The following is a 15,056-nucleotide window of genomic DNA, read 5'->3' as shown; positions in this document are numbered from 1 at the left end:
TGAGATCATTTCTTCTTTCTTCTCACTAAATCGCCGCCGTTTAATGCGCCGCGTCGATGGCTTAATTCGCACTACCGCAATCAATGGCTTTGCAATCAGTGGCAGTAATAAAATGTCGGCGTCTTATGAGAATATAGTCGATTTTTGTTTTACTGTTCCCACTATAAAATGTAGAAAGTTTTGTTTTTTGTTTTTTGCTTTTTTTTTTGGAGTAGGGTAGGTGTGTTGGATTCCCGCACAGCACGCTGGCGGACTACCAACTAAACACCTCCCCGTCATCAGAGAACTAGCCTGGAACCGTTTGACACATTACTTCGGGGTAGCCCTCGCGCTCTCCCGGCTTTGGGAGCCTTCAATTCAAGTAATTCCTTTCACCAACGGAAGGGGTGGGGAGGAAGGGAGTTGTTGTTAGTTCAGGGAGCACCTTACCGTCCGATCCCTCCGCCGGTCGAGTTCAATCTTCTTCGTAATAAGAAGAGCCCGAACATAATGCGCAATACGATTTCAGCTACCAGCGCCCTTCAGTATCTCTCTGACAATGTTGTCTGGAGAGAGCTCCCCTGCGTCTGCATAGAGCTGCTGGCGGGGACCGTCCCACCTTTCCCAAGAGAAAAAGGCGTGCTCAGCGTCATCCGCCACTTCATTACAGAGCACGCAATCAGGAGATCGCGGCTTCCCATTCCTGTGCAGGTAAGACTGAAAACGTCCATGCCCACTTAGAAGTTGGGTAAGGAAGTAATCAATCTCACCATGCGTTCCAGCCGCGCAGTCCACTTGCCCTTTGGCTCACTTTGCCAAGAAAGTTGCCACTCGCTTTTCGCTCTTACGGCGATAGATAGCTTTGTGCTCCTTGGCAAGGAGGGCAACGGGGATCACTCCCGCAATCACCATCACAGCCGGTTCGGAGACGGTACGATAAGCAGACGCCACTCGCAAAACTCCCCGCCTCTGCACTTGAGCGAGGCGTTGTCGAGGGCATCAGCCCGTACCTCCGCACCATAGAGAAGAACGGGCTGCGTTGTTCCCATGAGGAAACGTCTCCTAGTTGATATAGGGCCACCGGCATTCGCCATGAGCCGACTCAAGGCCGCGACTCCAGCAACAGCCCTGTCCGCTGCTGCTTTGATTTGCTCGAAGAACCTCATCTTCGATTCGAGCATTAAACCAAGGTATTTAGTCGCTGGTTTTGACTCTATAGTCAACTCGCCGATCGATATGGGACGCAGGGTCGGGATTCTCCTTCTGGTCAGGATGACTACTTCGGTTTTTTTCCAGCGCAAGGTTGAAACCGCGAGCAGTCATCCATCCGCTTACCCGCCGCATCAATATGCCAAGTCTGCTTTGCGCCTGTTCACCAGTGCGTCCGGCAAAAAGTGCCGCAACGTCGTCTGCATAACCGACCAGGCGCGAATCTTCGGGTATATCGAGTCTCAGCAGACTATCGTAGGAAGCGTTTCAGAGGTCCGGCCCTATAATGGATCCCTGTGCTACTCCCGACGTGATTTCCATCCTCCTCTGGCCCTCTAGCGTCTCATAGAACAGGGAGCGGTCTTTCAGATAATCCCTCAATATCCGCAAGAGATAGCTTGGCACGTGAAAGGAGCTCTCTAGTGTGCCTAGCATATCTGTCCATCTTACGGAATTGAAGGCATTTCTGACATCAAGCGTTATGAGGACCACTATCCGTCGAGATCGGCGGTTGTGTGCCCTGGCTCGATTAAACGCATCTACGACCTCCATAACAGCATCCACTGTAGATTTCCCTGTTCTAACTCCGAACTGCCTTGTGGATAAGTCCCCGGCTGCACGGATCGCTTCAGCGAGTTTACCCCTGATGAGCTTCTCGAGCACTTTTCCGGCCGTGTCAAGCATACACAGCGGTCGGTATGCAGACGGAAGCTCCGGGTCTCCTTTACCCTTACTGATCAATGCGAGTCTGGCCACTTTCCAGCAACAAGGAAAAATGCCCTCATTCAAGCACGCGTTGAACACTTCAAGCAGCAATTCTGGCCGTTGGCGGAACACCAGTTTGTAAACTTTCGCCGGGATGCCATCAGGACCTGGCGCCTTCCTGTTTTTCATAGTGAGAACCGCTTCTTCGAGCTCTCTCATTGTGAAAAGTGGACAATCCACAAGGCTTTCCGCGCTTTTTACATCAACTCGTACAGGGTGTCTGGGGAACAATGCCCGCACAATGCGGTCCATCTGATCGGTGCTCAGTATGCAGGGCTTCCGCGGAGCCCCGATTTTCCGAGTGACAAGCTTATAGCCAAGTCCCACGGGTCCTCATTCACCTCAATAACAAGATTCTGCCAGCCACGAGCTTTGCTTTTATTTATATTGCTGCGGAGTCTCCTTTTTGCTGATCTATATTGTGCCTTTATGGCACATGCCTCCTCGTTGGCGTGCAAATGTTGTGCCAAACGGCGGAGCTTATGACACTCCTTCCGTAGGTCGGCAATTTCTGCCGTCCACCAGTACATAGAAGGCTTGTCGCCGGCTTGTCGGGGCCTCTCCTGGGGTTAAAGCTCTTACTGTACAAGACTATGATCTTGCCAGTCGTTAGGTATTCATTGGAGGCCTGGGTTCTTAGCAGGAAAACCGCGAACTCTTGGCCACGTTCGAGAAAAGAATCCTCCGAAATTGTTTTGGCCCCCTACATGAGGAGGATGGACGATTCCGCAGCATACATACATTGTGGATGAAATTCGGCACAACACGTGCGGTGGGCGGGTCACCTAATCCGTATGGATGAGGATGATCGAGCCCGGAAAGCCTATAAAGATTATATCTATGGTAGAAAAAGAAGACGAGGCAGACCCTGCCTGAAATGGAGCGAGGCATAGGTCAGAATGCCAGACAGCTTTTAGGGATATCAAATTGGTCGACTTCGGCGCAAAACCGGGGTGTCTGGAGTTCCGTTGAGCCGTTAATGATGATAATGATAAAGGTGACCCCTGACGGAATTCAACCAGACCCAGACAAGGTTGAAGTGATCGAAAACTTTTCCCTACCGACTACAGTATAGGATCTGCGAAGGTTTTTGGGCATGTTAAACACCCATCGTCGTTTCATGCCCAAGATCACTTATTATTAAGCGATCCAGGCGCTCGAAACCGTAAACAACAGCTGGTTAACGATAAACTTCTAGCATTTCCTCGAGAATATGCACCCGTAGTCGTGTTTGTCGGCGCGCCGGTATGCGTTGGGACTTACCAACGAGTGAATCAAATCTGGCAACTGAGCTTCTTTTGGAAACAACGCAATTATAGCTTCGGTTGTCTGTGTCGTTTTTTCGGCTTAAACACAAATTTTATTTTTAAATGCTGAATAATGAGTTTTTTTATTACTCATATAACGGTATTTCGAGGACCTTTTTATCAGTCTTTGTCAGACACTCGAAAACTGGTCCTCGAAATACCGGTAAATGAAGAAGAAATAAACTCACTAGTCCGCATTTAAAAAATAAAATTTGTCTTTTTTTTCAGTGCAACTATAGCGCCTAGATTCATGAGCTATTCGCCGCATACCTCCCCACTAAATACTTCCATTTCTCTCTTGAGGGCAGGCTGTTCACAGGCCACAAGCCACTTACGTTGGCGCTTAAACGAAAGCTCGACAAAGCACCCTTTCGCCAACTTCGGCAACACGTATTTGGAAAAGACAGCGTCGTTACGAATACTTTGTCACAAATCTCGGAGGTCATAGTCCCCGCCGCGGTCGATTACACTTCAATTATCGAGGCACCGAAAGACGACGCAGAGCTACAGAACATAAGGACAAACTCCTAATACGAGTTCAAGAAGTTTCCTACCTTCGGTGCAAACTCCTAATTACTCTGCGAGACCTCAGACAAGCCATCTAAGCCATTTATTCCGGCCGATTTTCGCAAGGAAGTATTCCACGCAGTATACGATATTGCGCACCCAGGCATCAGGACGACGAACGGACTATTCAAAGGAAAATACTTTTGCCCGTCCATGAAGACGAACTCTTGAGCCAGACAGTGCATCGCGTGCCAGAAGTGTAAGATTAACAAACGTAAACAAGTCGGGAAGCCGGAAGCTGGACGCTTCAGGGTACGAAAGGTTTAGTGTATTTCTTAGTACGTAGCAGGTAATATATGCTTACATTATGTGAGGGTATCTACTTTCGGATGATATTGACATTCATAGTCTTCAATTTTCAAAGAAGCAACAACTTTGACGTATTATAACTTTGTTAGTAATAGTGCGATTTGCACCAAACTTGGTATAATTATGCTCTACATTATAGCCTACACCACTGCATTTTGTGATGCTAGGATGAATTTAAGGGGGTTTCCAGCTAATTACAACAAATTATAGTAATATACTAATATTAACTGTATTTGAGCAGATATCGGTACGAAAGGTATTTCGGAGCCCAGCGACTATTTAGTGGCAGCCTCTTGATGTTTTTGGGATTTTTCGATTTGGTAGTTTCTGAGAATGGCCCCCTTAAAGAAATGACCACTTTCAACCCCCCGCACTCCTTACCTTTCCAACAAATGTCTAAACGAAGACCGGTTTCAAAAAGTAGTCGAGCCCTTTAATTTGATACCCCACATGACTATATTTGATGAAAAAAATTGTACACCCCCCTTTTGCATGTATTGGGACCCCCCTTAAATTCAACATAGAAGGAAGTAACTCGCTGTATGCGTGAGCGTTCACAGTTTTCACGTTTCTATCAAATTTGGTGTCAATGGCTATAGAGAAAAACGCGTGTGGCGGACAGACAGACAGACGGTAAACCGATGTTAATAAGGCTTTGTAGGCGTATTCTCTCGGTCGATCAAGCGTTTTCACACCATCCACCTCGGCCCTTTGTGAGACTCACATGGTTACAAGTGTTGCGTTACAATCATCAACCGGTTTACAAGGTGGCCTGAAGTAATTCCTCTTACAGATATTACTGCACAATCATGTGTCGAGGCTCCCTGTCTAGAATGCATCCTGCGTTTCGGTGTGCCAGCCGTAATCATCACGGACCAGAGGATGCAATTTGAGTCTATTCTTTTCTCGGAGTTAGGCAAGCTCCTGGGTTTCAGCCGGACGCTAAAGGCCGCCTTAGTGGCTCACGACGATCCGTCGTGGTCGCAGTCCTTGCCTTTTGTCCTCCTTCGTCTTCGTACACACCACGACCAACCCCGGGGAGGTGGTGTATGAGGAGAAACCGCGGCTCCCCGCCGATTCTGTGCTGGATATCACAACAGGGTTAAGCGACTCCAGCATACTGCGCCTGCTCAAGGACGCGGAGTCGAGACCGCGACCGACTCCACCTGCTGACATGCTCGCGGATCCTCACCTGGGTGGACGCTCCACGGAGACCGCTGCACCCACCATATGAGGGCCTCTTTAAAGTCCTGGAGCGACGGGAGCACTCTTTCAAGCTCGATGTGCGGGGCGGGACACAATGGGTCTCGTTGTGCAGATTGTAAGCTGACGCTGAACCGGGGACGAAGCGTCAGGTTCGCCCGGTAACACCATTGTCAGAATCACGTCCCGGATTCTTCCGCTCAACTCTAATCCTAAGTTTAATTTACTATACTGTTATCCATTCAAGACATGCCGAAACAGTGACCAGAAACATAAAAGGTGAAAAACACGCATATGGTAGTGTTCAATTTTCCGAAGGTATCCAAAGCCTCTACACAATCCTTGGAATGTAGTATTACTGAGAACCTGCGGAAACAAATATATCCAAAGTTTGGTCAAATCTATACCACTGCCCAGTGAAGGATGTATATGATGATATAAGACTCCATATGGCACTGTCCGGATTTCAATTTTGCTAAAAAAAATAAGAAATAAAATTTTCCGATGTGGTTCTAACATAGATGATCATTTATAACCTGAAATAGGTCGCTTTATTGTGGCACTGATACAGTAGGTTCAACCGTTTTCGAGTAAATTGAGTGTGGCCTACAGACAAACAAATAGACGAAGAGACATATAGACAGACTGACAGACAGGGGCCTTAAAAAATTAACATTTGATTAGTATCTATTTTTTATCTATTCTAAAAGGTCAATTTGAAAACAGACTAAAACATTCAGCAAAAACCGATCTTTCCTACTCATCGGAGCAGCTTATGTAGGCAAAGTACTCCTTCTCATCACGTTGTGCATCCACCCATATCTCCAACTAGTTGCTTCTGGAAAATAGTATTTAACATCGGGGGTAATTTCCCAACGAATATTTAAATATTTCATCCTAGGACCATCTTTCAAAATATCTTTTTGCATCGGCGGCACTTCCTTCATTGCAGTCTTAGTGTCCAACTTATAATCTTCGCCTTTAGCCAAGTCGTATGAAGCAAAGTCATAGCTCGAACCACGCCTTTTTGGTCCTGCCGATATAACACTATGAAAAGGATTTTTCCAAGGGACTACACTATTTCCTTTGCTTGTATGTTTTGTACGTCGAGAATTCATTGTAAAATTATTTTGCCTCTATATTAGTTCATAAATTCAATTTGAAAACTAGATGTAGAAGAAATTTCAATATTATAAATTCAATTATTTACTGTCAATTTTATTAAACCTACTGTTATATTCTTCTAAGCTACTTAGATAAAAAATACTAACAAATATGGTCGATTATTGGTTTAATCTAAAAGTAACATCTATTTAATTTTTACCTTATAGAATATTCCTGAGAATATTGGTATCTGACACTAATTAACGATTCGAATTCACAGTACAGTACCAGGGCTTACAAAAAAATTGGTTGGCAACTGATATGAAAATGTAAAGTAACTACTTGAAGTCAAAAACCGAAAGCTCGGAACATCGGTTTAGTTTAGCGGGGGAAACCGCAATTCCAAGCATTCAGTCCTTTTGTTAGGCCTATTGTACTACCCCCGGAGATCGCCAATTCAATAGCCTCCCGTCTACGGCGTTCGCAGCCTTTACGGATGGTCGGATGTCAAAAGCTGGCTTTGACCCACCTTTGTGAATCCAGGCCCTTGGCAAACCAGTGGGTCCTTGTGTGCTTCCTTTTTACCAGCGATGTTTGAGTGCCCTGGTGGATGTCGGCCAGCGGATGAATCAGACTCTCATGCTAGTTGTAATTGAGGTGACTCATTGGGCGCAAGTATGTAACCGATATTGTGATGGAAAGTGCAAGCTTTGTATTACAATATGCGGAACATACTTGTCGGTCAGTATTGTGTTGTAGAATGCTGAGTCTTTGGATAACAGCACTGACCTCTTAAACATGTTTTGAGGTAATCGTGGGTCGGCAAATGAAGATAGGAAAGTAGGTTAAGGTAGGTCTAGAATAAGCATAAAGAATTGTTAGAGTTAGTCGATATTTAAAAGCTAACCCGCAAGGTAGGAAAAGTTCAAGTGACGAAAATGTAATGTAGTGAAAAATGTAACGTAAATATAAAAAGTGTAATAAAATTCATTAAGAAACGGAAATAAAGAGTTTTAGTGATAAAAAGAAGTGGACAGTGAAAGTGGAGGTCACGACAGTAATCATATAGGTTACTTTCTCAATTCCAGCAATGAATTTGAGATCCCTGAGGTGCACCTATTTATACGAGGACTGATAAGCGCAGTGGCCTCTTTACAATGCTGGAAATTTATTTGAAAAGTATGATACCTCATCTATGCTTCAGAGGAAAATGTCGTGGGCTACACGTCTCTTTGAATGGTTTTAGGAACCGACAATTTTTAGCGTAACAGCGAGTTACCAGAAGACGGTTTACTCGGAGGCGTTGTCTTGTTAGAAGACCTGGAGTCTGTATTGTGCTCGAAGACAAATACCTACCAGTAGGAAGGAATTTAGCCACAGCAGGTGGGGCTGACTGGAGTCCGTAGGGAGGAAATTCAGGCTCAGCTGAAAATTATAATAGCCTGGGGTAAAAAATATCTGGGCCCCACATGACTCTCTTCATTTATTTGAAATTTCTATTCCGGGCCAAGGGCGAATTCCCCAATCCCAAACCTCTCATCGCGGGCCTGCAAATACGGATCCACTTTATAGAAAGTTTTGCGTAAAGATCTTGGTCTGGGTTCATTGAGGTTTGAACCTGTAGATAATTCAAAGCCTTTAGATCGTCGTTTGTGCCGCAATTTTGTACATGTGTCAATGAAAATATTGCTATTGATTCACAATTTGAGGCGAAACTTTTGTTTTGTTATAAAGCGAACTTAAGGTTCAATAGCTCCGTCAATAAACAGAACTACCGCTTTTGAACCAATAATAATCCACAAGCTATTATCAATATACCATTACATAAATTATTTAGGAAACCGGAAGCTGGACGCTTCAGGTATGAAAGGCTTTTTTCTTCTTCTTCTTCATAGAGGAATATGAATGCGAGTACGTAGATCGAAAAGTTAAAAAAAATCTGCATGGCAGCGCAGAGAAATTGGGCATTTGTCAATGTTTATGATATTGCCAAAACAGTGACCCGAAACCCAAAGCGCGAGAAACACGCATGTGGTAGTGTTCAATTGCCCGAAACAACTCAAAACCTCTCCACGTTTTACGCACCAGAATATTTGTGAGAACCTGCGGGACTATGTCGACGATAGGCTTCCTGGAGGTCCTATTGCTTCAAAAAAATACTTGATGGCATGTTTTGCAGCCGAATATGTTCAACGTTGGATTGAATCCATGTCACTGGCCAGTGAAGGATGCATATTATAGTAAAAATCTCTTTACGGAGTATTAGTTAACAATTTTTAACGTTTTGTTTCAAATAAAACCTTATTAAAATCGATACACCGTCTGTCTGTCTGTACGTCTCTCTGCTTGTCACACGCATTTTCCTCAGAAACAGCTATACTGATTGATACCAAATTTGGTGGGAAGGTAGAAACTGTGAACGCCCACGCATACAGTGAGTTACACCAGTCTACATGGAATTTAAGGGGGTCTGCATGTATGTGTACATGCAAAAGTCGGTATTTTTTAACCGGATATAGTCATTTGATGTACCAAATGAGAGGTCTCGATTAGTGCTTTTCAAAACTGCTCTCAGTTCTGACATTTAAGAGAAGTACCGGGGTTGGAAAGTGGTCATTTCTTTCACCAGCCTATTCTTAGAACCTACCAACCAACCTACCAAAAAATCTGGTTAAAATCATGAAGTTGTCGACATACCCTGACTAAGCTCCGAATACCCTGAATACTGTTAGAATAAAGTTAATAATTGTATATTGAAGAAGTTTTGAAGTGATATGGGCTATAATATAAAGTATGATCTTGTCAAATTTGGTGGAAATCCCACTGCTAGTAACAAAGTTATCATCATCATCAACGGAGCAACAACCGGTATCTGGTCTAGGCCTGCCTCAATAAGTAACTCCAGGCATCCCGGTTTTGCGCCGAGGTCCACCAATTTGATATCCCTAAAAGCTGTCTGGCTTCCTGACCTACGCCATCGCTCCATCTTAGGCAAGGTCTGCCTCGTCTTCTTTTTCTACCATCTTATAGACTTTCCGGGTGGGATCATCTTCATCCATACGGATTAAGTGTCCCGCCCACCGTAACCTATTGAGCCGGATTTTATCCACAACCGGACGGTCATGGTATCCCTCATAGATTTCGTCGTTATGTAGGCTACGGAATCGTCCATCCTCATGTAGGGGGCCAAAAATTCTTTGGAGGATTCTTCTCTCGAACGCGGCCAAGAGTTCGCAAGTCTTCTTGCTAAGAACCCAAGTCTCCGAGGAATACATGAGGGCTGGTAAGATCACCGTCCTGTACAGTAAGAGCTTTGACTCTATGGTGAGACGTTTCGACCGGAACAGTTTTTGTAAGCTGAAATAGGCTCTGTTGGCTGACAACAACTGTGCGCGGATTTCATCATCGTAGCTGTTATCGGTTGTGATTTTCGACCCTAGATAGGAGAAATTTTCAACGGTCTCGAAGTTGTATTCTCCTGTTCTTAGTCTTCCTGTTTGATTAGTGCGGTTTGATGTTGTTATTTGGTTGGTTTTCGGTGCTGACGTTGTCACCATATACTTTGTCTTGTCTTCATTGATGTGTAGCCCAAGATCTCACGCCGCTTGCTCAAACTGGATGATGGCAGTTTGTACGTTTACAAAGTTACAGTAGGTCAAAGTTGTCGCTTTAATGCAAATTTTAAGTCTGTAGTACGCGAAAGTGGCTGTTTTGAAATAATATATACGTGCTAGGTACGAATGGTATAAATATCTGCTCAAATTGTTTTATATAAGAAATACACAAAATCTTTCATACCTGAAGGGCCCAGCTTCTGGTTTCCCGACTTGTCTGAGTTTTTAATGGAATTGTTATGGTTTTTAAGTTCTGCCTGGATTCCATTTTTATCTAAGGAAATAGAGTTTTCTTTTGTTATTCGCCGTCAGCAAGGGTTTCATTTTATCCATATTCGTTCATTTTCTTTACATTGTATGCAACAGACTGTAGGTTGCGCTTTTGTAAAATAGACAAAACAGTTATGTATTTCATACGACGGTTTTCGGATTTCAATTTTGCTCACACTACGCATATACAATACCATATATTATTCATTATTCACTTTAGTGTGACGCTGTAAAAGTCTGAGATTGCAGTAAATTTGCACAAAATATCAATTTTGACCTATTATTACTTTGCTAGTAATATTGTTATTTCCACCAAACCTAATAGTATCATGTTTTTTACTGTAGGCTACAAATGCATGATTCTAGGGCAAACTTTACAGGGTTTGTAGTCAATTTCTAAAAAATAGAGTTTCATACTACTATTAACCTTATTTGAACAGATTTCGGCGTAGAAGCTACTTCGGAACCTAGACACGATTTTTTTTTGTGATTTTTCTGTTGATCATGATGATCACTTTACGCTGACTGCCTGCGGCGAAAAAAAGTTCTTTGTAGCCGTTTCGTTTGGAGTCGGTATGAATCTACTCTCAAATATTTAATTTTTATTTTAACGCACTATGCTCCAGAAAGCGGTTTATGGTAACTATAGGAAATTTGGAGCAATTAGGATAAGTTCAAACTGGAGTAGTGTAAACAGGTCGGGAAACCGGAAGCTGGATGCTTCAGATATCTAAGGTTTTGTGTATTTCTTAGTACGTAGCGCGTAATATATACATATATTATGTGAGAGTATCTACTTTCGGGTGATATTGACATTCATAATCTTGAATGATGATGATGCAAAGAAGCAACAAATTTAGTGACTTAGGGGGGTTTTGCAGCCAATTACTGAAAATTATAGTAATGTACTATTATTAACTTTATTTGAAGAGATATCGGTAGGGAAGGTATTTCGGAGCTCAGGCACCATATAGTGGCAGCCTCCTGCCTACCGGCTTCGAAAAGTACCAACCGAGACCTTTAATTGGATACCCCACATATATTTGATGAAAAAAAATTTACCACTCCCTTTGCATGTATGGGGACCCCCCTTAAATTCAACGTAAAAGGATGTAAGTCACTGTATGCATGAGGGTTCACAATTCCCAACTTTCTTCCAAATTTGGTGTCAATCACTATAAATGTCTTCGAGAATTGACGTGTGATGGACAGACAAACAGACCTGTGAGGAGTGGCCAGATCTCCCATCAGGCGCTACCCCAGCTGGCGGATTGGGGCATACCTATTGATTTGTAAATATGTGCTCATGCAGTTTTCTTTTCTGACTGTGAATGGGCTAGTGTTTGCTCATGTCTCGTGCGTGGACCAAAATGGCTATGGGAAGTACATCCAGAAAATAAAACCAAGATGGACGAATTCAGAAGGAGTAAAGTTACGGTGCAGGGACTCAAAACCCCAGTACCGGCGGCTTTTGGGAGTGAGCAAGCGGGCTTCACCCGAGATTATTACCCTGGTTTCACTCAGGTACTCATTACAAATCATTACAAATCCCACTGCCACCAGTGAGATTTGAACCGCGATCTTCCGTATGACAACCCAGTGCTCTAACCACTGAGCTATTCGGACACGGACGCGGTTTATTTATAATAGATTACTTCCAGTCGCCGAGAGTCAAGGGGGCCTTTCAGATAGGCAGTATGGGTTCCTTAAATTCAGATCAACCATTGATGCCATCAAAATAGTTGCGGGCTTGGTCGAAAATGCAATTCACGGAACTGGTTGTACCAGCAAATATTGTGTGGTGGTGACCCTGGATGTGAGGAATGCATTTAACTCGGTTAATTGGAACCTTATACGAAAGTCTCTGGCGACGATTAGTGTTCCCACCTACCTCGCCGCTATTAACGATAGCTACTTGAAAGAGCAGACACTCTGGTATAATACCGATGATAGACCCAAGGAGTACGTTGTGTCCGCGGGTGTCCCGCAGGGCTCTGAACTGGGCCCACTACTGTGGAACATCATGTATAATGATGTACTTAACCTTCCGGTTCCGGAGGAGGCCACGGCGGTGGGTTACGCCAATGATATAGCACTGGTTGTGGTCGGAAAACATCTCGAACATTTCCGTTTTAGGAATGATGGGGTCCTAAGTCCGCATCAACTTAATGCTGGACCGGACTTGATGCGGACTTGGGACCCCATCATTCCTAAAACGAAAATTTCAGCTCTGGCCAAGCTCTGGTCAATAAGGCGGATTTGTGCTCAATATAATTTGTAGTCATGTCGTGTTCTACGAATTATATAAAGGAGCACTCAAAACCTGCGAACCGCTGCGGTCACGCTGCTCCCAGGGCAGAGGTGAGGCAGCGTCTGACGATTTGCCTCTGCCCTGGTAAGAAACCGTAAAGCCGCCATCGCTTCACTTTTTTATCTCGAAAATGTTGAGTTGTACTCAAGCGAAGCAATCAGCTTTGCTAGGGCTTTGAGTGCTGCACGGCAGTCGCGAAGGAAAAGACGGAAGTGGTCCTCATCATTAAGCGCCGCAAAGGAAATTACGACTGCATTAGAATTGGGAATTGGGAATTGGGCCATCACAGCAGCACTTAGAGCATACTTGTTTAAAAACATCCACCGCGAGTATGGCTCTGGAAAGGATGACGCCGAACGTAGGAGGCCCGCGGCATACTTGCAGGCTGCTCATAGCCAGGATGGTGAGTTATATCATGCTGTATGCAGTCCCAGTTTGAGGAAGAGCACTGCAGGTTTGAGGCAACACTCATAAACTGAGTACGGTTTAGAGAAGAACATCCTTAAGGGTGTGTTCTGCTTACAGAATCGTCTCAGACGATGCAGCGTTCGTCATCTCGGGAATGATGCCAATTGACATCCTAGCAACCGAAATGATGAACATTTATAACACCGGTTCCATCTTTCCCTTATCGCAGGTGAAAAAAGCCGAAAGGGAGAGACCCATAAGCAGATGGCAGGAGTGATGGGACTAGTCAGAAAAGGGTCGTTGGCCTTATATGTTGATCCCTTCCATCGGGGAGTGGCTGGAGAGAAAGCATGGGGAGATCAATTATAATCTCATCCATTTTCTCACCGGCCATGGAGGATACCGTAAATACCTGTACAGGTTTAGTTTGGATGCCTCGCCTAATTGTCCAAACTGTAACATGGTCCCAGAGGACTCAGCGCACGTATACTTCCAGTGTCCTAGGTTCGTGGAAGAAAGGAGGAACCTCTAGCTGAAGTGCTATCACCGGAAAATTTTGTCCGGAGAATGGTAGCCAGGAAAACTGGGATGCGATCAATTCCATGATCGCTGTAATCCAGGATTAACTGCGAAAGGCAGAAAAAGTGAGGAAGGCGCGGTTACGAACCCCGCGGGTAGACGGACGGAAACTTAGCTAAAGTAAGCTAACTCCGCCCCGCGATGTAATACCTAAAAGTGGTTCGACAGGGTACAGGGGGAGTCGGGGTGGTTTTAGTGGGTAAAAATCCCACACTCTGGCGTGCCCAGGCCAGAGTCTTTTGAAAATTTCCACCTCCTAATAAAAAACAAAACAAAAAGACAGACAGACAGATAGACAGTAAACCGTTTTTAATAAGGTTTCGTTTTACACAAAACCTTAAAAAGGGTTTACTTATTTATTAAAATATCAAGATCTAAAGTAAAATAATTAACAAAAATGTATTTGGCCATATTGAATAATGAAAAGAAGTTTAATCGGGAGGGATCTAAAAGATGGCGGGATGTTTCTAAGTAACAGAAGGTATGATCTGTAGCTGCATTTGGATAACAGTAATTTTGACCTTCTTAAACAGGTTGTAAATAATGATATGAACTTAACTGTTAGTTTTGGTTGTTTTATTCATAAAAACTTGAATTTATAATAATGGGGTTATAATTATGAAACGGCTAAAATTTCGTTTTTCCTATTTTATTTAGAACATATTTTTTAAAATGACTAGCTTTACTTACGGGTAGGTTCTCTTAGTTGCAAAATGCAGGAGTGTTATTCACTGTGAAGTATGTTGTAAATTTCATCATCAAATGATTAATTGTGTAATGAGGTTATACTTATGAAACAAACGCACATATACAGTAAACTAAAATTGTAATTGCTGTAAATAGGAATACAGAAAGCTGGACGCTTCGGGCATAAAGGTTTAGTGTTCACCTTGGGTGAGAAATTTCTTATTTACGTTTTCTGATTTGCGTGTACCTCCAATTCAAAATATTCCTTGATTTAAATGGGTACTTCCAACTTCGCCGTTCATACTAATACTAGCACTAAGTGCCAAGCATTTAGGCACGGGCGATCCTACCTACTTAAAAACTAAAGGGGCGCTGATGGTGGTGGCCGGTGGTAGGTCAGTGGGAGAATCCGTCGAGTACTCCCCGCAACATCGAGCACGTATGCAGAATGATGTACTTCTGCATGGTTTGAACCAGACTGTGCGAAAGTCGCAGGACATCAAGGGAAGCCGTGAGGGATTTACGTACAATACCTGTAGCTGACAATGTTATGGGAACTACAACCACCCGCTCGAGACGCCAAATTTCTTTGATTTCCCGAGCCAATGGCTCATAGTTCACCTTCTTCTCCACGTATTTCCGTTCAATGTTGCTATTATGGGGGATAGTAACATCAATAATATGTGCGCAGCGACCCGTCTTGTCAACTAACAGTACGTCAGGCTTTTTGTGTGGAGTATGGCG

At 43.9% G+C, this 15,056-nt stretch overlaps 2 protein-coding genes across 5 annotated transcripts in view; one reads left to right on the top strand and one right to left on the bottom strand.

Moving 5' to 3' along the window:
• Positions 1 to 15,056, top strand: part of LOC119647214 (ras-GEF domain-containing family member 1B) — a 1,018,095-nt gene that overhangs the window by 725,729 nt on the left and 277,310 nt on the right. The gene's annotated exons all lie outside the window — the stretch shown is intronic.
• Positions 5,847 to 6,587, bottom strand: LOC119647216. Its single transcript, XM_038048044.1, has one exon. It carries the CDS (start codon positions 6,455 to 6,457, stop codon positions 6,113 to 6,115), a length of 345 nt encoding a protein of 114 aa, XP_037903972.1. The 5' UTR covers positions 6,458 to 6,587; the 3' UTR covers positions 5,847 to 6,112.

This window comes from Hermetia illucens, chromosome 1, assembly GCF_905115235.1.
Source record: "Hermetia illucens chromosome 1, iHerIll2.2.curated.20191125, whole genome shotgun sequence".
NCBI classification, from domain to species: domain Eukaryota; kingdom Metazoa; phylum Arthropoda; class Insecta; order Diptera; family Stratiomyidae; genus Hermetia; species Hermetia illucens.
The sequence above is the reverse complement of the archived record's forward strand: the minus strand, read 5'-3'. Positions and strand labels throughout refer to the sequence as shown.

Bases quoted from the DNA above. Each gene is read 5' to 3' on its own strand.
- LOC119647216 (XM_038048044.1), bottom strand. From the start codon at position 6,457: ATGAATTCTCGACGTACAAAACATACAAGCAAAGGAAATAGTGTAGTC.